The sequence below is a fragment of the Tribolium castaneum genome, chromosome 9 (assembly GCF_031307605.1).
Source record: "Tribolium castaneum strain GA2 chromosome 9, icTriCast1.1, whole genome shotgun sequence".
Taxonomy (NCBI): Eukaryota; Metazoa; Arthropoda; class Insecta; order Coleoptera; family Tenebrionidae; genus Tribolium; species Tribolium castaneum.
In genome coordinates this window covers 8792237-8818463 of record NC_087402.1, presented here as the reverse complement: position 1 = coordinate 8818463, position 26227 = coordinate 8792237, and the positions used below count along the sequence as shown (strand labels likewise).

At 34.7% G+C, this 26227-nt stretch overlaps 2 protein-coding genes across 2 annotated transcripts; one reads left to right on the top strand and one right to left on the bottom strand.

Annotated features, from left to right (window-relative positions):
* Window positions 1–12687: 12687 nt before the first annotated feature.
* On the bottom strand, window positions 12688–17602 carry LOC663766 (cys-loop ligand-gated ion channel subunit). Its single transcript, NM_001109955.1, has 9 exons — window positions 17562–17602; window positions 16020–16255; window positions 14448–14515; window positions 14176–14396; window positions 14013–14095; window positions 13830–13964; window positions 13173–13648; window positions 12927–13125; window positions 12688–12878 (listed from the first exon to the last, which is right to left on the bottom strand). Exons 1-9 carry the CDS (start codon window positions 17600–17602, stop codon window positions 12688–12690), a joined length of 1650 nt encoding a protein of 549 aa, NP_001103425.1.
* Window positions 17603–18720: 1118 nt separating this feature from the next.
* On the top strand, window positions 18721–24665 carry Lcch3 (Ligand-gated chloride channel homolog 3). The gene is given in 8 exon segments (NM_001109781.1): window positions 18721–18785; window positions 19617–19717; window positions 19769–19836; window positions 20302–20447; window positions 20504–20661; window positions 23665–23949; window positions 23999–24439; window positions 24487–24665. Coding segments are annotated over 8 exon segments (1443 nt in total).
* The last annotated feature ends 1562 nt before the right edge of the window (window positions 24666–26227 follow it).

Here is a 26227-nt window from a genome sequence, read left to right as displayed (position 1 = left end):
TGTTTGACTGTGTTATTTTTTTTATTACAAAATAATATATTATGTAAACATGACAATATTAATAATAATAATAATAATCATCATTATAATACTAATAATAATAACAATTAAACAGCATTTATTTACAAATATTACAATAATAATTTACAAACAGAAACAAACAGAAAAGAGTGCATTATGATTTGTACCCAAAAGGCAAAGTGTCATATAATTCATCGTTCAGACGACGACGCTTAGAAATGTTGACGCGGTAAGTTTTCTTTGCCTCTTTGGATATAACCTCATAACGCTGTGTTCGGGCGATAACTCGATCATATAATATTAATTCAGACCCTAACTCTGGATTGAGGATAAATTCTTTAATTTTTTCTAAATTGAGTAATTTTTCATTCTTATAATGTAAGGTTATACCTTTTACTTTACAAACAGTTTTAAATAACCGTTCTTTTGTAACCCAATATCTGTATGCGTAGTTTTTCGGTCCCCCGCTCACAAATTCGGAGATATAGCTGTCTACACCGTTTTTGTTTGTACCGATTTCATCAGTTAAATCACCAAGAAAGTCCCCAATTTCTGGCTGCCATTCATCCTCTTTTTGCGTGAAAATGACGCTGTCTGTATCGAAGTACAGAACACGTCGATCTAATTTCTCCAGGTATTTGTAAAGTTCTAATCGCGCACCGGCCGTAGTATAAGCGGCAATAATTACATTGACTGTTTTTAAAGGGATTATATCTTCACAGACACTGTCCCAATTGGCTAATAAAACATCATTATTTACAATTGTTAAATTATGCGTAATTCGCGAGTGGTTAGTTAATAAATCAAAAAGTGTTCGAGCATCATCAATAATTTCTGTTTTTTGAGGGTTTTCTTTTTGCCCGAATTTTCCCCAAAAACTATTCAACATTATTTTAGAGATGAACCGCATTCCGCTATTTTCGCTGATATTTTCAGCGTCTAACACAATCCCTTCTTTTTCGAAATATTGTGCTAGATATAATTGTTTTTTATCTTCTGAATCGCACCATGACGGCCAGCCAGAACATTCTTGTTTCATTTTTAAAAATCTATTTACATAATCTGTAAAAAGGCCCTTAGTGTTTGTCTCTTTGTTATATTGCACAACATTGTATTCCCATGCTTCTAAAAATCGCGTTATAACATAACCGAGTTCGACAGCTTTTCTTAATTCGTCAGCAACATAAGTACCGGTGAATTGACGTTCTTCTGATTTATGACCACAATCGTATTGATTAGAAATTTCGACGCATGTTTTGCATAATGGAAAGGTTAATTTACCTTTGTAACGGTAAGGTAAAACTGGATGGTATAAATGTTGTGGAGGCAATACTATACATTTAATAAGTCCTTCAAAGGTTGTTATATTAATATTCAAACAATCATTCCCAACATAGATTTTTTTGGGGTGACCTATTGGGTACTTTCCGTATTTGTTTATAAACGGATACAAGGAACAAACATCGTAATACTTGATTTTTTCGTTATCCTTGCATTTGTAATATAACTTGCACACATTTGTGCGACCTCCAAAAAAACAGTCTCTAGGGTTCAACGGAGTAAACGACTCTAAATTGTGTTCATTCACAAAACGATTTAAATCCGGATTATCTTTTATATCATTACGGAAAGTACACTCCCAAATAGTTCTTATATTGCATCCTAATTTACGAATTTTTTCTTCTTTCGCGAAGGTGTTTTCGCGTCTTAGAAAAAGTGCATCATGTTTATTGTTTAAATTAGATGTTTGGTTGAAAAAACATTTTTCACAACCATGCCACCAACACCCGTAAAATTCAAACACCGTATTAGTTTCTTGACAAAATCCGTCAACTAACAATGACCCATTCAACCGGACCTCTCGACCATTACCAGCATGACTTATATTAATATTTTCGGTTTGCATTAACCATGATAACCAAGTAATAGCTATTTTCGACTGATTGTCGCTACAACGGTAACCATTTTTAGGTATAATACCAATAGTTTCAGACTTGAGAAAATTTCGGCGAAATACCAAGTTGCAAGCTGAAGCAATAGTCAAAGATTCCAAAAAAGGATCAACATTATTATTAATTTTTAAAAAACATTCTCTAAATTTTAAACACCCTTTACGGAGAATATTTACATCTAAAATACAATATTTTAAAATTTCGTCTTTTAAATTAAAAACATAATTATTTGCAAGTTGTTCTCTATGCCATGTTAAAAAATCGGCTCGTTCTTTGGTTTTCATGGTGTCGCAGCCATAGTAATGTTTGTCAGGAATGGGGCCAATATAATTGAAATTGTCGTTAGTGTTAAAAAAATGCGGAAAAAAGCCTTTGCTTTCTTCAAATTTAAAAGCTTCCGGAAATTTAGATAATGGTAATTGTATAAAATTAAGACTATCTAAAAATGTAATTGATTTACCACATCTTATTGTAATAAGTTTAGTCCCGGTCCGAATCACTTCTGGTTTCCATCGTGAAACATTTTGAAAAACATATTGTAATATGAAACAGCCATCAAACCCTTTCATATTATGAGCTATTGCATATACGTTAAATATTTTTGATTTTTCAGCAATGTATTCCAAAAGTGATGCAACAGGTTTGTCAAAGAAAATATTTTGTCTTAATCCACAGTTATCACATGTTTCGTTTTCATCTAATTGTTCAAATTTTGAACAGTTGCTACAGGCTTGCTGCATTACACACAAATTGACTTCATGAACTGTGCTGTTTTTATCATCAAACTTTTTATCTTGTGTGGTTTCAAAATCATAGAAAATAAATAAAGCTAATTTATTGTCGGCATCAAATTTGTTTTTATTTATTTTGTTTGATTGCATATAGCATAAATGTCCTATTGGTTTATTTTGCTGACAAACATTACAATAACTTACACCACAAATATGTTCATCTTTTTTTCCAATTTTATTTTTCCAAATATGTTTATCACATTTAGAACATTTCATAATTTTTTTACAAACATTGCTTCTAATGTGGTTACTAAAGCAAATATCGCCTCGAAAATTACGTTGACAATCATTGCATTTTATTAAAGCACTATCGGTTTTACATGGAGGTTGTGAATGACAGCATGGGCAAATATAGGGACAATTCTTATGTCTATCTGGTCTGGAATAGCGAATGTGACATAAATCGCAGTAATATGATGTTGAAAATGCTCCTGTTAAACTTAATATGACATTATAATGGTTATTTTCCAAAATTAAATTAATTTTCTTTTTTTCATGGGATTTCGCCCCCTCAAAATACACTGAACGACCGTCTCGGCTATTATAAACTACAATGACATAGTCATATAAAAAATTTTGAAAATTTTGTATATGTGTATAATTACCACCATTAGAGTCTAAATCAACATTAGCATCCTGACACAATTTCAAAGCTATTTTATCTAAAATAATTTTACCTTTTAAACCCGAGAATTTTTTTAAAGAGTTTTTGTTAAAATTGTTATCACAATACTCTTTACCAACTACTAATGCGTACGCTAAACATCGATTATTTATATTTTCAATGACATATATACTATTTTTTGCTACAGCAAATTCTGAGAAACTTACACATTTTCCATCCAACGCTGAAAAGCCACGGCCTGTCGGTAAACGCACTCTGTCTACTCGAATTTCCAGCTGATCGTTGGAGAAAAAAGTGCTGTTGCTTTGAAGTACTGCTCCTATGACGTTTAAGATTACGTCAGATGATATTTCGGAAAATTTTCTAAATGATATTCCCAATGGTTTTTGTGGAAAACTTTCATTATTCATGGTTATGCCGATAATATCTTCAGGTTGAAAATCGTTGCCCAGGTAATTTAGTAGTTCATCAATTGCTTTCTATATATATAAAAAAAAAAAGTATTAATTTTCTACGGAAAAATAAACAAATAGAAAAAGTATTACCTTCAACCATTGCAAAGGGTTTGAGAAATATTCTTCAGTTAATTCCTTTAGAGTAAATGTCACACATTTTGAGTTGAGATTAAATTTTTTAATAAATCTTTCCGTGAAACCTCCAATTATAATATGCTTATATGAGTCACTGGTGATAGGTTTTTGTCTACTTTGATCTAAATAATAAAAAAAAGGTTATTATAACTTACAGAACAAAGTTCTAAAATATATTACCTTTACTAAAATTTATTGTATCAAAATTTCCATAACCTGTCTGATGTTGAACAACGGATTTCTTGTGAGTACCTAATAATGTAAAAAATTGTATTATGGAAAAAAAAATCAAATAAGAGAAACTTACAGACTGGTGTATAAGTCGAAGGACCCGCTGTGTTCATGCACTCACCGCACAATTCGGTATTAGTTGGGGTAGTGTTTTTAAAATTTCCACTGTTATTATTATTTTTATATACGAAAATGCCTTTTTTGGTTATAAAAATCTCGTTTGGTAGTCCTTTTGCGCTCTTAACTTGGTTTAATTGGTTATTAGTAGTAGAACTAGTAGTAGTAGTACCACCATTAGATTTCGATATTTGAGAAGTAGAAAATAAGTTTATATCAAAATTGTCCACATACTGATTGAACAAATTATTGCATAAAGAGTCTTCTAATTAAACGAAAAAAAAAAAGTTAGACTATTGATAAAATTTTACAAAAATAATACACTTACTTTTTTTGGTATTATTAATATGTTGAGACATCTTATTGTAAATAAGAATTTCTTCACTTGTTAAACAAATTCCCGAAAACACAATTGTATAATTTATATGATTGAACACATGACGAACTAAATTTAAATCATAATTAAAAAAACCACCAACATAAAGAAGCAATAAGTTTCTAACACTTTGATTATTCAAAAAGTTATCAAAATTATACATGATTTATTAGGTGTAGTACTCGCACTCAAGAAGAAACTGACAAGTAAAAATTTTATTCCTTCTACACCCTTTATATGCTGACTGATAAATCGAAGTACCTTAAGTGGGAGAGGTGAAAATTACCCTTAGGGCAAAAATATTTGTAAAGACGAGACATGAGTAACAGAAAATCTTCCTAGAATACATTATGTATATTACCATTTGTTCTGAAAGTATGTGTCTCGTCTCGTCTCGTCTCGTCTCATCAGCGGGAGCGGTTCCCAAATGCTGATCAAAGTAATCCTTAATCCTTTCGTTTCGTAAACATAGACCTACAAAATGGGACATAATTCTAGAACTCCTACGGTGATAGTCTGCAGACGGACCCCACCGGATTAGTCTGAGCCTATTGAAAGGTAAGGTAAGGTAAAGATATACTTTGTGAGATTTTTGATGTCGCCAACCACTCTCATTATGTCTTGTCGCCGCCCGTGCTCGGCTACGCGCCGTCTGCTCCCGCGTCCGGATTCGCGCCCGTGTTTCGTTCCGCGCCGCCCCGCACCCGCGCCCGCGCCGCCCCGCACCCGCGCCCGCGTCGCCGCCATCCGCCCCGCGCCCGCGCCGTCACCCGCGCCGCCCACGCCGTGCTGGTGAGTGAATTGTGAGATATGAGGAAAGAAAGAAAACAAAAACATGGATCTTGCAAAGACTTTATTTATTCATGAAATATTCGGTAAACATTTTATTACATAGTTTGTCATTATTATAAAAATTGTTGTTAAATAACTTTAGAAAATCATCAACAGAATTGCCCAATACATAGTTTAAAAGAAATAAAATACAGTATTTGCCGCAGACAGTTGAAGAAATATCTTGAATTTGAGAACTATTGTAAGACCATATCAATGCATTCCTTTTAAGAAACTTTTGAATATTTCGGGGCGGTTGATTTCCAAAACTATCAAAAAAGTATGCGAAACCAAATTTATCAATGTATACAGCCATCCAATGACTACCAGGCATGTAATCTGGATCTCTGTTAATAATCACCATAGAGGGTCTAGTGATTAGGACAGGTAAAGTGTTATACGCAGAAACAAGAACATGATGTTTTTTCTTTCGAGAAATCATCTCCAGACAACGTTTGAGTTGTAAAGTATTCATTGTACCAAGTAGCCAAGTTTTGTACGTTTTCAAAAGCACATACAGCGTTTTTAATTATGTGGTTCACACAACAAGTCGTGTCAAAATGTTCTCGTAAGTAACGAAGCGATGGACACTCTAAATCTTCAATGTTTACAATTTGAGTTTTTGGTAAACGTTTCAGTAATAGGCGTCTCTTTTCTGTTCCTTTCACGTAAATACACTTTGCATTTTTCGTTGTTTCATGCAATATTTCAGGCAAATTTTCGTACTCGTAAATACCACAATTCCATGAAAGTCCGTGGAAGTTATGCGTTAACCAATCGGTTTGCTTCTGATAGCGATGTGGTAAAGTTGAAAGATCTTCGGGCGGTTTGAACAAAAAGGACTTCGGCTCACTTTTATTCGTATTAAATACAGCTAATTCTTTTATCGTGAGAGTATCGGAACAATTACCGTAATTAAACCCTTGAAAATCCACAAATACAACCATATCGAATGAAATGTTAAATGAAACTGACAAATATTACTTTAAAACATTTTTATTTATACTAAATACATGAGTATTAATTACTATAATCTACAATTACATTACGCTTCTTATCAATTTCTAATACACTATCAAATTCACCATACACTAAACAATTGACAGTTTCTGTAAGAGCTCTAGTAAATCCTACTTCAATACGTAAACTTCCGTTTTTTATCAAATTCCACGAAAAACCATTATGCGACGATAGGTCTGGTGTCAAATCGAAAAACAGCTATCGAATATCCATCGGCGTAATTATCGCGCGAAATTCCATTTCCGGTATTTAGATAGTGTATACCAGTACCAGAAAACAACGTGTGGTACATTGAAACGAATTTCCTATTCCCACCAACAAAGACGGGTTGTAAAGGTTTACTTGGAATTTGATTACCATCAACGTACAGAGATAAATAATTCAATCCAAAGTTTTCAAAATTGAAAGGGTTCATTGTGTAATCACCGTTAAATGCCTTATTTGTCACAAAGCACACTGCACATCTTTTTGGAAGCTGACCCAAATACACATTATCCAATGACTTTCCTTGTACACCTTGTGGTATAGTTAAAACTTTTAATTCCGTTCGTGTAATTGGATATTTTGCAGTTGAAAGCTCTAAAGCCTTTGCATGTGCAAGTAATACGCTTGGATTTATCCTATTTCTTCTAACCATCAGAGTTGCATCGGTAATTTGAATTTTTCCATTAAGATTATTTGATGACATTAATGCAAAACTATCACGAGAACGTACAAATTTTAATCTTATTTCAACGCCGTTGATTAAAAATTTTTCTTGGTTAAATATGTCACAGTTTAAGTGACCAATGAGATCGATCTCCTTGCTTAGAGATGTATGTTTAAACCTTTCAGCGTAACCGATATTCTCATTTCCAATAACATTCATTTTACCAGCTGTATCAGTATACCATAATCCACATGTTAAGTGTGAATTTTTTGCTCCAGAATCGTAATTTAAAAGTGTTTCCAAATAACACTTGTATGGATATGTGTTGTTTGGTGGTGATATGAGTTTTTGATTGAGATAAACATCAACTTGACTAAACATCGAATGAAGAATATTATTTACTGGAGCAATGTTATCTTCAGCAACATAATTACTACCATCTTCTTTGGATATTTTAATACAAAGTGAAAGTAGAGTTTGCGATAAATCAATGTAGTCTTCACCACCAGGTACAACAAATTCGAGGGGACTATTTTCAGATATACTAGATACGGTTTTATAATGAACCCATTGGCCACTTTCAATGCTTGTTTGAGTTGGCGGTAATGCAAAAAGATCGAGCTCGCTTTTTGCGCACTCACAACTACAGGGATGCAGAAATGACATTTTAACCGAAAATATCTTTATATGGAACACTTTTACTTTTACGATTACAGTTCTTTACACGCTGAGCAGAGAACCGACTATGATTTTTACTTTGAATTCGTCTTCTTTTTATAACTCCTGATCCAACTAAATTATCTAGTTTATCTTGAGCTTTATGTTTCAAATTTTGAACTGATTCATTTACACGCGTTTTAAATGCCTCTTTTACAGGCACTTCGTTAACAACATCACCAAGAAAATTCGAACCAGTACGTAGTGTTTCTTTACCAATTGTTTTAATACCACTTTTCAGCAACGGTACAACTGTCCGAAATAAGCCCCTTAAAAAACTACCAAAACCGTGTCCTTTTTGATAAACAGAGCCTTTATAAATTGCTCCAACACCGCCCGAACCAGCTTGATTAACATAATAATTGTGATAATGACAGGAATGCATTATGCAATTTTTTTAAAATGTAGTTTTACACACAAAGTTCCAAACTGAAATGGTACTTTTTCACCTGTTGAACTTCTTATATCAATTTCGATGTTTTCAAATTCTCTTTTTAACACTGGCACGTAGTGTGGATGTGAAAATAATTGTGTATGATGTGTACCGTAAATGTAATATTTGCTGTCGATAACAACAATACGAATCACTTTAGCCATTATATCACCCAACAGTTGAGGTTCGATTATATCACTGTACACAAAAAGTTGCGAAGGTAAACCCAATATAATGTTTGCGGGATGTGTTGAAGTTTTGTTCAGTACATTTGTATCTGGTTCAAAACCCAGTTGGAGACTTAATATCGGAGAAAATGATATGCTAGTCAGATATTTGCTACTACTTGTTACAGTTATTTTTTTTGAACCGTCATTTAATCTAAATTCAACATTATCTTGTACTAAAGGTCTTAACGAATTTAAAGCATCCAAAACAGCTTCGATTGTTTCGTAGTTACCAGCTTCAATTCTGGTCTTATATTTCGTGATAATTACATCGCTTTCAAACTTAATCTTTCGCATTTTAAAATCGTACATGAATTCTTTTGAAGACTTGTATTTTCTACTGCGAATCTGTTCATCGATCCATGTAAAACAACGTGGATCTTTAAACATTATGTCAATGGCTTTTTCACCTTTTTGTATAATCGCCGACACGTTAAATTGAAAAGAGCAGTAAATGATATTTTCACCATTGTTGATAGTTAAGAATGAACATGGATACTGTATTTCCGAAAGTCCAACACACCATTCACCATCCAATTGAACAGTTTTTGGAAGCTGTGTGCAAAAACGCGTTGTCGTGTTTTCCGGAAAGTAATTCATTGAACTATTTGATACTAATGTCAAATAAAAATCATTGTAATTATTCATATTGCACTTAGAGAACTGCACGGAATCCACGAGTTAAACTTTGAAGGATAATTTTTCCACTGTACTAGAAATTCACATTTCCCTCTTTTATATCGCTTTTTCAACACTTTTTCAATATGGAATCTACTTTCGGGGTTGTACGTTACACGCTGTAATTCCGGGTGGTAGAAGACGCCCTCTATTGCTTCACCCATCAAGTCGGAAATTTTGTACACAACGGGCTGTCTCATTATAACGTCAGTTATTTTGAATATTTCACCACTCCAATTACTCATGTAACCTTTTTCAAATACATGTTTGTACTTAGTGATTCTGACGTGATCTCCAACTTTGTACACATTTTCGGGTACAATTCTTTTAATATCCTTCTTTCTTGCACTCATGATATTATTGTATACTTGTAAAACGTTATCAGGATTTACTTCATTAGGAGCCATTTTAATAGTACGATGGTAAGAATTATTGTAAGAGTGTATAAAATCAGGTAACACGTCTATATAATGCATACTATTTGCGTGTGTGAAATATTTATACATTTTCGTTTTTAATGTTTTATTAAACCTTTCTACCACAGCAGCTTTTACATCAGGATTATTTGTTACATAATAATTTATATCATTTTGTTTAAACAATTTTTGGACATTTTTCGCTAAAAATTCTTTTCCCTTATCAGTTTGAAGATTAACCGGAACACGCTCATCAAATATTTCTTCAAAAGCTGCAGCCACTTCCTTACCAGTCTTTGTGTATAAGGGTTTGACCCATGCAAACTTGGAAAAAACATCAATTACAGTTAAAAGGTAATTTACACCTCGATTATGTTTTGCGATGTTTCTCATATCTACTAAATCAGCTTGAAATAGATCGCCTATGTTTGTTACGTGATAACTATTTCTAGGAAATCGACGACGAACTTGCTTATGTAATGTATAAGATTCCACACCTTCTAACCATTTATTAATTTCTTTCTTGGGTGTATTTGTAAACTTAACTAATTTATCAGCACTCGAAAAACTAAGAGGGTCACGAGGTATAAAATATCTTTCCTTTATTTCATTCATTTTCGTCTAGTTGCTTTTGTACGGCGACCATGGAACTCTCAAGCGTCTTGGTTTTCTTGATGATGTTCGCAATGATTTCTTCGTTATTTGATTTTCCTCTTCTTCTTCTTCTTCTTCTTCTTTTTCTGTTATGAACTTTGACAACGACGACTGTTTTACTTTTACTTTCTCTTTTAACTCTTTCCTTTCAGAACTTTGCTCATTTATATATTTCAAACGTTTTGGATTAACTATAAGTGTACGTGGAACGTTTATTTTATACAAAATTTCTGCAAATTTTTTCCATCCGACAGGTTCGGTACTCAGCTTACTACTACCACCACCACTTTTCATAACATCAGTGATTAGATCAAATACATTGGAACCAGGAATTATGTCTCCATCGTAAATAACGTTACCGGTTTCATTCCATGCAACACCATTGTGAGTTATAATGTTTAGTAAAGTATTCGCTTTAACTTGTAATGTTCTTGGTAAGGAACCCAAAATGTTTAGACTAATTCGTTCAGATTGTTTTATTTGATCGTCTTCCTTTTTAGGATAAATTATCGGCAGAGAAACGGGTTCCCGCGAACGGCTTGTAATTTTTAAATATTTTTGAAGCACTTGATTATACAAAGTCCATTTTTCATTATCATCAATGTTTTTCATATCTATGATTCTTTTCATTTCATGATCTAATTCATTTAAGGTGTTTGGTTGAGTGTCTTTGCGGTTATGTAAACGTTCCAGCTCTGATGGATCAATCATTATCATTTTTCTTGCATGTTCCATTACGATTATTATTTATTAAATAAATGACCCAACACTCCCGAAATTATTGGAGCCAACAACAGTGGTAAAAAAGCGCCTCCTTTTTGTACAATTAGTTTCTTCTTCAGCTGAACAGATAATTTACGATTGACTAAATCTCTCAGTATTTTTTTATGTTTCTTTAATTTACTCTTTTGAGAACTGTTTAAAGGAACTTTCCCTAGTAATGTGTTGTGGGCACACTCACATATACAATGTACCAAGTTTTTATCAGCAGAATTAAGAATTGATTTACGATATACTGGTGTTGTTTTATGCAAAAATTTTAGTAACTCGGCATTTCTTTCTAACTTCCGCGACATCTCATATACTACTGACGAATAAGTTACTTGCTTTTATATTTATAATTTTTCTTAGGGATGTACACATAACAAGGTTCTTCATCTGGTAGAATATTTGTACGAATACGGAAATCGTCTGGAGTATTTTGTTTTAAATCAATCAACAAATAACCGTGAGGTCTTATGGTGGCATCCTTGTAAGATTCTTGCACAAACTTTATATTTTCCGGAAAAATCTGCCTAGCCAAAAAATTTATTTGAGCTTTATCACGAGGATTTTTAAAATAAACGATATAATTTGCATTCAACGAAATATCTCTCTGACCTTTCCCTTGGTAAAACAAATTTTGCGTAATGTAGAAAACACTGAGGTTTCGATGGTGACTACCTTTTGTAAAAATATCCACAACACTACCATTAGCCTCTCTCATCAGATCATCCAAAATTATTAATGTCGCTTTTACACCATCAAACTCATTTATATCAGGAACGCCTTGACGAAATTCAATTCTTTGTAGATTATTATTGATGTCATTATTTTGATACAACGGCTGCCATTCGTCATAAAACCAAAGCACTCGCTCAAACTTCGTATCACAGATCAAACTCAAATGTTTTATAAATCGTATTATAAAGTGCGTTTTTCCACATGCAGTTGGACCAGCAACAATAGCTGTAAATGGCGATTTGAATCGTAAGTCCATCCTTCTTGCTTTTATTCAAATATCTAACGTCTTACATTATTTAACACCAAAACAAAAATGAAAACTTTTGCTGAATGGTGTACTATTTATAGAACAATATTTGTGTGTGTGTGTGTGTGTGTCTGTAGATACAACTACAATTGCAGTAAACGGTGTTTTTGAATTTTAAATTGAATCTAAACGTCAATAGTCTTTATTGTTTCAATATCAATAAAAAAGAATAAACATACATTATGCCATTTAATAATAATTTTTTATATCACTAATTGGGGGTTTTTCCCATGTCATTAAAGTGAAAGCGCTGGTGATTAAGGGGTAATTAAAAAAATCATTAAAGTGAAAGCGCTGGTGATTAAGGGGGTAATTAAAAAGTCATTAAAACATCACTAATTACACTCATTTACTACTAGTACTTCCTGATTTATATTTAAGCGTCACAGAGCTCCTAAGACAAAACACCACCTTTGCTCTATTTGTCTACTCAAAATCGCACTTCCAAAATTATCTCACTGCTAATTCTACTACAAGCGCGTTTATTTGTTGTGACTTCGCTCAGAAAAGAGCAACAAAACTCAATTTTTGCTGTTCCAGAATTACCATTCAGTGACTAAGCGAGCTCAGCTTCGTATCCGCCCATTTAAAATCATCCTGATAGGTAAAGTAAATCATCCAATAAATTAAATTAAAGAACCCGAAGGATGCTGGAAAAAGGATCCTCGCAGCCCGATCAATCAGAGAAACGCTGTTGACATGTCTTGGAGCATGGCAGTGATGTCCTCGTTCATTACCATCTGCTCACGTGAAATCAGAAAAACTCTTCTATTTTCATTCATACTCACTCGAGGCACCTGCAGCTGCTTCTCTCTGCCTTTGCCTCCGAAACTTGTCGTCTCCTTTCAAACAGTACAAAAACTGCTTCCACTTCGGCAGCCTCACCTCAGTTTGGGTTGTCCTTTCCACTGTCAGTCTCACCGGTGGTGGGACTTGCGTGTTCGACGTCAAAGACGTCCTCTTACTACTGTAATGGAGAGCCGTATTCTGAAAATCACAGTCGGGATCAATCCCCCTAAATAATTAACTTATACGTTGTAAATAGGACAAATCAACGAGCTTTTCCTCCGTCCTGCACGGCTGGCAGGACTGAGCGAATTCTCCAGCTCAGCTGCAGACATCCCAATCATTTCCTCTTCTGGCTCATTGCAATCTTCCCAATCGTCCTCATCAACCGGAATTTCCCCACTCCCGACTTTAGTAAAGTAGTGAACTCCTGCGAATTCTAGCAAAGTCGCGATGCAGTAGAAAAAACTCATGAGGAGGAACCAATCCAAAGCTGTGGCATAGCGGACTTTGGGAAGGTCGGTTCGAGAGTCCAGACTGATAGTTGAGAGGGTTAAAACAGTGGTGATTCCAAGACCCACACGGTCGCTGGTTGCTTCCCGGTGGATCCAGAACGACACCCAGGATAACACCACGATAAGGATGCAAGGAACATAGACCTGGATCAGGAAGTAACCAGTGTGCCGCTGAAGGTTAAACGAGACTTGGAGCACGGAGAAGTCGCCTAAAACAACAAAAATTCATTAATTTTCATTTTCACTAAAACGAGCCATAAAACCGTTTATTTCGTCAGACGCCTGATTACTTTTCCTTCATTTCAATTTGGGAGACAATGTAATGATTTTCATAACTTAAACTTTACTGTTTTTCTCAAATAAATAAATAAAAGTTGTTTCGTTACCTACCTTCCCGCCTCTTGAGCGTAAAATTCCTGTAAGGGAAACTAATTAAATCAAATTGTGAGAGTGTCATCCCCGGGACGAAATTGACGCTCGCCTCGTTTTGCCATCGGTACAGCAAATCCTTGGAGGTGTAAGCGTCTGAAAACAGGCGTAAGAGGCGTTTTGCGTGACTTTTCGCAAACCTACAACTGCCCAAAATTAAAGGGCACGATTGCCTGTCCATGGGGAAAGTCCGAAGCTCCATCGGACACTTGGCTTTGATCGTTAGCCTGAAAAAGGTCGCAATATTCCGACTAATTTCGCACGCTAATGACGGAACGTATCCGATTCTCCTATTGTCTCCTCTTACCTCATCGAGTACAAAATATCGCCGTCTTGACTGATTCTTAAGAGTTTGTTGGGAACGGTTATTGTATGGACATATGAGTGCTTGCCGTTGTAAAAGTAAGTATCGGGTCTCCAGATGCGTTCTAGCATTTTTATTGATAGTGAGAGAGATTTTATTGGACCTAAAAATGACAAGCGCTGGTCTCGCCAGTACTGTCTGAAATAACAGTCCATTGAATATTCCTGCAAAATTTATAGCGGCGATAAAATTTTTATGGGCAATTATTTCATTACCATGTCCAGTTCGGACACTGGACCCATGCTGCGGATCAAGATGTTCGTCTGGACAATAGTCGGCTGGTCTGAAAGTGGTTTATGGGCTTAAGCGATTAATCAACACAAAAAGTCGATACGGCTTAAATATTTAAATCAAATTGCCAAACTTGGAAATTGGCTGAAGGAGTGATCGTTTCATACACTTTTTGGCAATTTACTTCCACATTCCTTAGCTTTGTTACGTAAACTTCGGCTTTCAAGTGGTCTCTAAGGAAATAATTCGTAAACGTTGAAAGGTTCACACAAAGTTTGAAATTATGAACCTGTTCTACCAAATGTATTTATGAAAAAATACCTCCCAATCAGATAATTTCTTCGAACAAAATGATGATTTACAAGTTTACATGTTTACTATTTTTCAAACGAAAACACGTGTAAACTTTGAAAATTAAATTTTCTTTTTGTTCTTCGTGACACTTTTACGCTAGTTTTCTTGGTAAAAATTCAGCTACTCTGTTCGCTCTTAACTACCATTTACCCGGTTAAACCTAATTTCTAATCAGCTTAGCTCCGCAATTAAGTGAAGTGGTGCGAAAATCGACTGTGGTCATGTCCTAACTGGCTTTCTTAAATCGCTTAAAATAATTATCTTCGTTATACCACCCACAGGCGGGTCATAAATACAGGAAATTGGAACAGTTATTGTCACTTCAAACGAAAGAGTAAAATATATTTCAACAGTTGAAAACAATTATGTTGTTTCAGCGACGATGAACTATTAATGGTTTCACTTTATTTCCAGCTTATCAGTTTCCACTCATATCAAACCTCATCATTTTGCTACAGTTCATCGATTTCGAGTTTATGCACCGCGTATCAGTCGAAATTCAATCGCAGACTTGACAAATGGCAAAAAATGCGCCATACATACAAAATCAAGACTGTCTAAACAAGATTTCTGATGAGCGCGAGATGATTTTCACATTTCAGGCAAGTGTGTCGTCTGCAATACACATGTTGCATCATTTATATCAGGACAGCAGAAAATAACCTGTCATGTCCCGTACGAATGTGCGTCGAATGAGCCTCTTGTGTCTTCCAATAAATGTTTTTATGTATTCAAGAGTCATTCAAGTTTCTGCAATTTAATAAAAACTTGCCTCAACTGCAAGGTGAATCAAACATTCCCGTGTTTTCTATTCGGGAACAATTTAGGCGTCATCACTTTGTACCTAGATATTTGGAATTCGAAATTTGATGCAAAAGTATTCATCATGGTTTCTCCGAACCAAGGAACTATGCGCGCCCCGACATCAAAGGATTTGATGGCTTTACATTGTTTTCGTTAAGGCAACATCACTCGATATGTGATGTTGACATTATTACGATGTTCGGGAGCGGATAATGATAAGTCAATTTTCAAGTTTGCCTAGCTTTGTTAAGCTCGATTGCGCCCTGATTCCAAAAAATGCAGATAATGACAATGAGGAACATTTGTCGAGATTCCATTCGATGCTTCGAAGTAAACAAAATCGGTGTGTTTGAGAAGCGCAAATACACAAAATCTGTTACAAAATTTAAACAAATTACCTTTCCCATGCGTCGGCAGCTGCGAACTTTCATAATTTTTCAGCAGGTTCTCCAAAACCATCGTAATATTCCTGCTAACCACATCGCTGAGAGACCTCCGAATAATTTTCTCCTCCGTACTATTAAGCGAAAATCCAACAACCACGCTTTTCAGCGACATATTTTGTCCCAATAAGTCGTTTTCCAAACTAGCTCCTTCGTGTTTCAGGTGCCTCAAAGCTTCCGAACAAACAAGTCTGCAAAATTAGTTGAAAGTATTGCACTTTTTAGTGCTCGCCGGGTCTTAATTGGCGAAACTTTACAGTAAACAAGTTATGATCAGAAGTTTAATTTGTTCAATGTCTTGCAAGGACGCGATCTTAATTTAAAATTAAATTTGAAATTAAAGGCGCTTGAATAATCAATCACCTTATTGACCCCAAAGCAAATATTTGATGTCGTAATTTAGCAGTTTTCCAAATGAGTTAACAATGGAGATTCGGAAAAAACTGCTGAGTCGGCTCTTGTTTTGTATTCGTATTAAAAGACCGACAAGAAAAGTCGCGATTCGCCTCTTGAATTTGATGAATGCAGGACTTGCACATTTTGCATCGAAAGTAAAGAGTATTTTATCTAAGAAGATTTCATCCTTATTGTATTATTCTCAATACACGAAAATATTAAGGGTTGTTTTAGTAAGCACGTATCTCAAATATTTCGGAAGACTTAGATGGAATTATGTGGAAACTTTGGCGAAATAGCAAGCCACAAAGAGATTGCTTTTTACGATTGTAATTTATAGTTCGGTTAGCTCACACTAAATATTTTAGTGCGAAATGTCGCATTACAGGTGCTAAACAGCTTGTTCCAGTGAGGATAATAAAGAGCTAAACCGCTGACCAAGAAGTTGAAATTTGCTCTACACCATAATACAGGAGATGTAAAATACTAAAATGTATTACGTGTATACTCGTATCTCCAAATGCAAACAGTAATTAGTCAAGGGAATAAATAATACCTCTCATTTGTATTATTTGCCTTGTAACAAGCCATAAATGAAGTTTAATGTGGCCACTGATTATAAATCAGACACAACATGTCATATGTTCCGACTATATGCAAAATAAAATTTATAAAATAGCCAATACCATGAGAATATTAAAGAAATAGTAGAGAAACGTAAAAGAGGGCACAGTTTTTTATACTTTGGGCAAGCTGAAGGCAATTAAACTAGTTTCACGACGAGTTTAGCCAAGAAGTGAAAATCCTTGTTTTTTCACGTTGACTGCGCTGACCAAAGACATAAATATCAATTTACCAATTTACCTTATTTAATAAATAAAAGCACAGTCCTTAAATTTATAAAAAGTTCCAGCGCGCTATGCGGAAGAATTATCGTCTAGGAAAATTAGAGAAAAGTCACACCCGAGCTAACGACAATTAAGTTCATTAAAAAGATTAATTAGTCGGTCAAAAACGTTTATTTCAAAAACCAGTTACAATAAACAATTTTTCGTAATTAAAACTTTGTGAGAGTTTTGAAGAAATTAAAATATTACTTACGTGACTTGCAGGAGACAAAAACCGGCCCGAAGTCCGAACATTGTTTGCTTCGAGGTGGAAGAGCTTGTAACTCAGTTTTAAAATTTAAAAAATAAACAAGCTTGCAAATGGAATGCGATAGACTCAGTTTTCTGTCAAGCGTGGCAAAGCTTTCAAAGAGAAACTGCGCGCGCTGTATTTTATGTCAAACTTTTTAAAGTGCTTTGGGGGTGCAAGCATGCGCTGCTATTTTTTATAAACAAAATCGCGCAAAAACTATCGCAACTTTACCCCCAGTTCATTACAACGAAATGAAATTTCTAAACTATCGCACGTCGTCCCCCTAGGTGTGGCATCAAAATAAAGCAATACAATTAGTGGCGTGGAATATTCGCTTGGGTACATTTGCGCAAAATGAGCTTTCGGCTCTTCCGGAGCATTAAAATTGCTTCAATTTTTCAGATGCGGACTCGGAGGATTATTGAGACGCGTCTTTCAATTCGAATTTCATCAAAAAATGCAACGCCAGACAAAAGAAACAAGAGTCGGAGCGCGAGTTGCTGTATTGAGATTATATTAAAACCCATGCGAGCTTAAAATTGGCAAAAAGTTCGCCGATCCGAGTCCGGCCCTGCGAGAACAGATGGCGAAATATAAAATTACATGTTTTGTGTTTTAATGATGGAACAAAAATCCAATTAGAATAATGGAAGAGTCCCCGACTTTGTTAACAAATTAAGCTTCTAGGTATTCAATTTGCGACAGGAGCGCATATCGACTCCCAGAGATGTCAGCATCCGACGAAGAAAGCTTCAATGGAAACGCATGCGTCCATGGACCGAATCACATTTGATAAACGGGGATGTAACAAGGGGTTACAGCTCCAAAGTTAAGCTATTATTTGCCATAAATATGCGAATAACAATCAAATAAAATGTGGTGATCGGCTTCCGAAGATTCTAAACGCCCCGGCATCACCAACGCGGTAAATCACTCCGGAATCATAAATAAACATTAGTGTAAACAATTAATATGCACCACAAACTTGTAATTAATTTAAGGATAGTTGATTGCTGAAAGTGACCTAAACTAAAGTGAGATGATTAAAGCCAAACTCAAAGCCATTCTGTTTTTATTTCACTCGAAATGACCCTAAAATCAAGTGCTTGAAATTAAAATCATGATCACGATTATCTACATCTTCATTTCCATTGAGGTATATTCCAGGTTTCCTCTCCTCGTCAGGTAATTTTTCAGTCCATAATTATCGAGTTCCGAAACCTTTTAATACGTGCAGGGACAAGGTTTCTGTTATTTACACTTTAAATTACAAAAAATAAGTAGGTGTACCTACTCAACTTGTGCTCCAATTTTTCCATATTTTACTGAAACTGCAAATAACGATCTGAAAGACTAATTTTCCACTTACAATTTTATTAACAACAACAACAACAGCAACAGCAGTAATCCCCTTTTTGTTTTTGTTTTTGTTTTTGTCCGCGAAAAACGTATCTCCAACTTAAAAAAAACACAAGACAAAGCAGGGCTAGTGGTATCAAAAGTAACCACCAGTTACAAAAATCGAAACACACACAAGAGAACGCACAGTAAATCTGGTTAAAGTCGAGAATTTTGGTGTTTGTTTGAAACCTCAAACCTGAAAACAAATTATTAAAACCTGAAGGTTTTTTCACAAAATTTACTTGAAAAGTTAATAGCACATAGCCCCCGGTGGAGGTCTCGAAATGGCCAAGAGCACCAACAGCAAGCAGAAGAAAACAAAGATCAGATAACCCCATCCGCACAAATCATCGCACATTTTGCATGTTCTTCACAGTGAATTTTGACACTGGGTGACGTTTTGCGAACAGTAAAACAATGGAGTGTCGCATGCTGTTGCATTTTTTATCCGTTCAAAAATTTAAAAGCGTTTATTTCGAATCACGTTTGGAGCGTTTTTCGAGCGATGTGCGATTAATTTAGGCTTGGGGGAATTTTCAAGTTCGTGGATCGAGAACAATGCGATTTGCATTTTGAGCTGTTTGGCAAATTTTAAGCTTTGGCCAATTTGTGCAGGTCGCAAAGAAGCATGGTTTCAGACAGATTGGAGAACGTAACGCAAACAATTTCCCGTCTACTTGAGGGCTACGACATTCGGTTAAGACCAAATTTCGGTGGTAAGTTATCGATTTTGTAAATAAATAACCGTTTGAACCGATAAATCGTAGGAGAGCCACTCTTGGTCGGCATGGATTTGACGATTGCAAGCTTCGATGCCATTTCAGAAGTAAACATGGTTAGTAGCAGGAATGTTCGCAGTTTGAAAATTACAGTTTTTTAACGATGAGTGACGACTTTTCAATAAAAACAAAAACCTAATTTCATTTCGATTGATTTTCTCCGTTAGATTTCTTAAATAAAATATTAGGGCGAATTAAGATTAAATTCCGATTTTCCTGGTGCGAGCTTTTGCTTGAGCTTTATCCACCGCGAGCGTAAAACTTCGATAATCGTCTCCGCGCATCGATTTGATCTAATGACCTGATGTAATCAAGCATTCGCTCATAGGTTTATAGATTTTCGTCAGTTGCTTCGCGTCAGTCAATACTCCGAAACAGGCTTAATTAAAATACTTTGCAGCACCCCCGCCCTCATTTAACCCCAAAATCATGCAAAAGCACGTTTTTAGCCAGCCTCCGGCGGCTTTCCGTGACGTTTTAATTTAGCCATTATGTGGAAAAAACGGAAATGAAAATTTCAGGATTACACAATAACGATGTATCTGAACCAATATTGGAAGGACGAGCGATTGGCTTTCAGCAACGAGGAAGAGATCCTCACCCTTTCGGGAGACTTTGCCGAGAAAATCTGGGTTCCAGACACGTTCTTCGCCAACGACAAAAACAGGTTGGGGTTAAATGTGGAACGATGTCGATTTGTGAAAAATATTTTTTCGAGTTTAGTTTTCTGCATGACGTCACCGAACGGAACAAGCTGGTTAGGCTCAATGGAGATGGGGCGATTACCTATGGGATGCGATTCACGACGACTCTTGCGTGCATGATGGATCTGCATTATTATCCGCTTGATTCGCAAAATTGCACCGTCGAAATTGAAAGCTGTAAGTTGAGCTTACGACGCTATGCTTATTACCGAACCTAATAGATTGTTGCTTAATTGGCGACGAGACAATTAACACAGTCGTAACTGAAACATTACTTCGCGCCAAGCAAATCCACCTCCTTTTCCTTGATTAAATACGCACAAACTTCATTTAATAGTGACATTTCTTGGTTCATTTTTTATTTTATTTTTTATGTTTTTTTTAATATTAAAAAAAATAATTTGTACCCGATTTAACAAAAGACTAAAGTTTCTGCAGCTAAAATTACATACCTTCATAATTGGGGTGTTCAGTAGTATAAAACGAGTTTTGAGTTTTGCAAATTTTGCAAATCTGTTTTATATGGGAACAGCATGGTTTTTAGGTAATAACTAACAACAACACAAACTATAAACAACAACATATTTATTTTGTTTAAAAATAAATAAACAAAAGTTTGAATTAAAGGAATGCAGTATGGAATTTATTTCTTTGATTTTGTTAGTACTAAGACGTATTTTTTTTTCAAATTAAATGCTCTTTAGTTTTTAACCCGTTAAAATTTTGTCCATCCAATGTTACTATTGCCTTTTTTCCTTTTTTGTAACTTACTTCCACATAATTGTTAGTACCGGAATTCGTGATAAAAAAAATTGTAAGAATTTTCTCTAAGCTCTAAGAAGATAGATCATTTTTAATGTAAATAATAAGTATACTTAAATCTTAAAAATACTTAAGCGGACGGAACACTAGGTGTAGTGTATAGCATAACCCTTATTATTTCTTTTAATATTTCCTTCGTCAGCAATTGATTATTGAAATTTTTACAGTAGCCTCTAAGAGTGACGTAAACACTATTATATATATTTTTTTATTGTTATTTTTAAATGAAAACACCATTAAACCTAAGAACCAGAAAGACCCACTATTTTAATAAATTTTTTTAAATAAAAATATTGTCTTCAGATTTATAGAAAACAAACACTTAAAATGAATAAATATCAAAGTTAATTTATAATTTTTTGTATTACTTTATTCAGAATGCTCAAAAATTTGCGCACCAGCTCATTGGTACGCAATTGAGGAACATGTGTAGATTACGAGAAAAATCTTGAAAAAATTCCTAAAGTTCTAATGTTTTTCTGTTTCACACTAAGTAATCATTTGCTAAGACGATGATGAATAGTTATTTTTTTCTTTGACCGTTTATTAATTTCGATATTAATAATTGTTTTATTTAATGAATAGACGTCATTAATACATTCTTTTTCATTAAGTAACTGTTTTTGTGATTTTAACGTTTTGATGATATTTTGATTTAAATAACCAGTTATACTCACACAAATAAAAAAAAACAACGACGACAAACATTATGCATTTTAATAATCTATAATTATTTTTGGTTATTTATAATAATATTATTAATATTACAAGGGATTGCTCAAATTTAACAACCGAACAGATACATTGTTTATGTTCTGAACGTCAGGATTTACATTTAGGGATTAAATCATTTTGGGAGTTTTCGAAATTGTAAATTGAGCGATAAAAAAGATAAAAAATGGTTTTAATTTCTATTTAACTTATGTATTTAATTTCTAATTTAGTCATAAAAAAAAGTTCTCGGTCAACGAAATAATATTGTAATAAACTCAAATATTAAGGACACTCACTCGCTATCGCTCGTTTGTTTACTATTGAAATTTGGCAATTTTTTTTATTAAAAAAAATAAAATTTATCAAAAAATCACAATTTGTGAATGTGCCAACATTGGGAATTATTCACAAACAAACCGTTTAAAAAATAATTTACTTTTATTGTTGACCAAATTCTATTGCGATTACAATTGTTAGAGATCGTTGCCACATATCATTTATTTAAAGTTCGTTAATTATCAATAAAACGATTTTTTTTACTATTTTTACCTCTACAGGGTGCTCAGAAACTGGCGCACCAACTCAGTGGTACGTTATTGAGAAGCAAGTGCAGATTACGGGAAAAATGTTGAAAAAATTCCTAAAGTCAAATTTAAAAAAATCTGGAGCTACAAACTTATTGCGTTAACTTCTTTAGTTTTCATAATTTTTTTATGTTTTTATGTTTCATACCAGGTAATCGTTCCGTAACAAAACAATGAATAATTATTTTTAAATTTGCTATCAGATTATAGCAGTTTTTTTAATTTAAAAAAATTAAATTTTCTCCAAAAAATCACAATGTGTAGATGTGCCAACACTGGGAATTATTTCCTAGGAAACCGTTTCAAAAATAATTTATCTTTATTGTTGCTCAAATTCTATTGCGATCATGACTGTTAGACAACGTTGCCACATATCATTTATCTAAAATCCGTTATTTATCAATAACTTTAATACAAAAAATTTTTTCACTATTTTTACCTTTATATGTAACCAGTTCTCAACCACACACCATTGAGTTGGTGCGCTAGTTTTTGAGCACGCTGTATATATTAGCATTTTTTTATCACACACCATTGAGTTGGTGCGCCGGTTTTTGCAGCCGGTATTTAATATTATTTTTGTTGACTTGTAGAGAAAAAACGATTCATGAACTTATCTTGTTATTGCACTGAATAAATATTCACAAATTTTTGGTGTTATAACAAAATTATTGCAACATCAATTATTGCATTTGAAAGACACGATTTTATAGCATTTGTTTTTTCTCAAAACGACTAAAAATGGACTTTCATTTTGTAATAACATGAACACTGGATCCGCTACTGTACTCTCCCTTAAAAATATTTTCACAATATGGTGCCTAAAAAAATTGTTAAAAATCCTGTCGTCACACTGCTATAATTTTATTTGGTATAAAAAAAAAAACAATAAACACATTAAAAGTTTTATTGAAACGTTTCGTCAAGCGACAAAATTTCAGTCGAATCAATAGATAACTGCAAAGCTAATTAAAACTTGTTGCGAGTGAGTCGCCATTTTAGTTAATCAACAAAAATCGAATCATTGGATGCGCTTTCATCAATTAATAAAAATTTGCAGACGGTTACACGGTGCTGGATGTGGTAATGTACTGGAAGGAGACCCCCGTGCGAGGGGTGGAAGAAGCGGAGCTCCCCCAATTCACAATAATCGGGTACGAGACGAACGACAGGAAAGAACGTCTGGCGACAGGAATTTATCAGCGCTTGTCACTATCTTTCAAACTCCAAAGAAACATTGGATATTTCGTCTTTCAAACATATCTACCCAGCATTCTCATTGTGATGCTCTCCTGGGTTTCCTTTTGGATAAACCACGAAGCGACCAGTGCTCGAGTCGCTCTAGGTTTGCATCCGCTTCCCGATTGAGTAAAAATGATTTCGATCGATTCCAGGCATCACGACTGTGCTGACGATGACAACAATCAGCACAGGAGTCCGCAGCTCCTTGCCCAGGATAAGCTACGTGAAGGCGATCGATATTTATCTCGTAATGTGTTTTGTGTTCGTTTTTGCGGCACTTCTCGAATATGCCGCCGTGAATTACACTTATTGGGGGGCGAGGGCCAAGAAGAAGAGTAAGAAGTCGAAGGAGGACGACAAGAAACCATCAGGGAACAAACCGAACGAACAAAGCTTCTCCAATGAAGACATAATCGAACTCCAGGACGTCAGGATGAGTCCGATTGCCTCCATTCGGAACCGTCACAACTCCAAGTCGCACGTTTGCGATCTTGACTCGTCGAAGTTTCCTCCGAGTTTCCGCATTTCGCGGACTTCGGGGTATACTTACAATTACAGGACTTCGGGAGGCCTGAGGTTCAGGGGTCCGAAAGGTGTCCACAGAGTCTTTTAGCGACTAGTGGTAATTCTCAATTTTCAGGAAACTCCGTTCACAGGCCCAAAGTCCTGCACGCCATTCGGAAAGGAGCTTTGGTCCTGAAAGCTTCCATGCCTAAAATTAAAGACGTCAACGTGATTGATAAATACTCGAGGATTATTTTCCCGGTTACTTTTCTCTTGTTTAATGCTGGATACTGGCTGTTTTATTTCTTCGAGTGACAGTCGTTCTTACGTTCCTTTTGTCGTTGATAACTGTAGGTACAGAGTGGTCCAAATTATACACAGACTTCGATTTACGTAGAACATGAGCTTATGAGTGTTTGTTGCTTATGTTTTCATGGACGTTTCTGTATATAGACCCGTAGGTGGTTCAAGCAATTAGTTAAGTAAGAAATTAGTTCGTATATCAATAGACAAGACCATGGTGTAAATGTGCATTACGTATACGTTAACACAACTTTATTGGTGTATGACAAGTGCACGGTCACGCGGGCGTACCGAATTTCCATAATGATTTGGCAAAAACAACAAAACTCTTGACTATTCTTTGCCGAGAACGTGTAATTAGTGTAGGTTTGTGTACTTATTTAACTAATCACAACAAAAACCCCCTGATGTGAAGAGAAACGCAAATATGTTCTCATTCTCACAACGAGCGGTATTTCTGTGTAATAAAAGACATATTTCTGCTTAATAAGCGAAATAAATGCGCTAAAACAGAAAAAGAATCGCCATAGTACAAGCCTGTCTAAGAAACTAATTAAATTTTATACGTATAATTTGATCGAGCGATTTGCCAACCACTTTGGCAAGACATACCGCACTAATTTTTAATTGGCGGTATTACATGGAGATAACTAGTTTTCAGCGCTACAAATTTCACGTTTTGTCGGTGAAAACGATTGAGAAACTATTTTAAAATTATCTCAGATGGATATTCCAAAGTCCACTGTTATGAGGAAACTTTTAAAATAAGTGGAAATGAGTAATTTGAATGCAGTCATCTGTTTGTAAATTCAAATTTGTTCACATTTTGATAACACAAAGATAAACCACTTCCAAAACAAGTAAATTAAATCGATTAAGTGTTAAAAATGAAAAACTGATGGATTTTTAAAGCATTAAGTTTTGTGTCAATTTTCATAAGGTAAAAAAATAACTTAACAAACTGTTTGGATGGAACAACTTGAACAGTTTTTTCCTGGCAGAAATAGTCCTGCGACCTGTACTTGACCGGAAACAACTTGACAGATCAGCTAAGACTGGTATTGCAGTGAATGCAAGTTGATGAAACATGAAACCTGCCATGCACCTACTTTTTTATTATTTTTGTTCTTGTTCTAATTCGCCTTGTAATAATAAACTTGAAGAGCTAATTTTATATAAAACCGAATTATCTCTAATTAAAACAATATTGTTGACAGCTCTGTATTTTATTCCTGTTGGTGTAAATTCTTTATAAATAAAAAAATACTAGTGTATGTAATTAATAAGACGTTTAAAATTTTATCTTGTGATTGTGAAGGATCAAAAGAGTTGAAAAGACATTAATATTTTAACCAACTGTTGAGATTCTTTATGTATTTAATTATAAATCGGTACGTTAGCGTTGAAGAGTTGAATTTTCTGTAATCTGTAAATAAAACTGCTTTGTAGATATCTGTTTAAAATTTATGAAACCTGCAATAAATACATTACAGTATCATTGAGCGTTTATTTACAAACACCGTAATCACAACATTCCTTTATCGAATAATTTAGTGCGTTACTCAGCGTCCGAG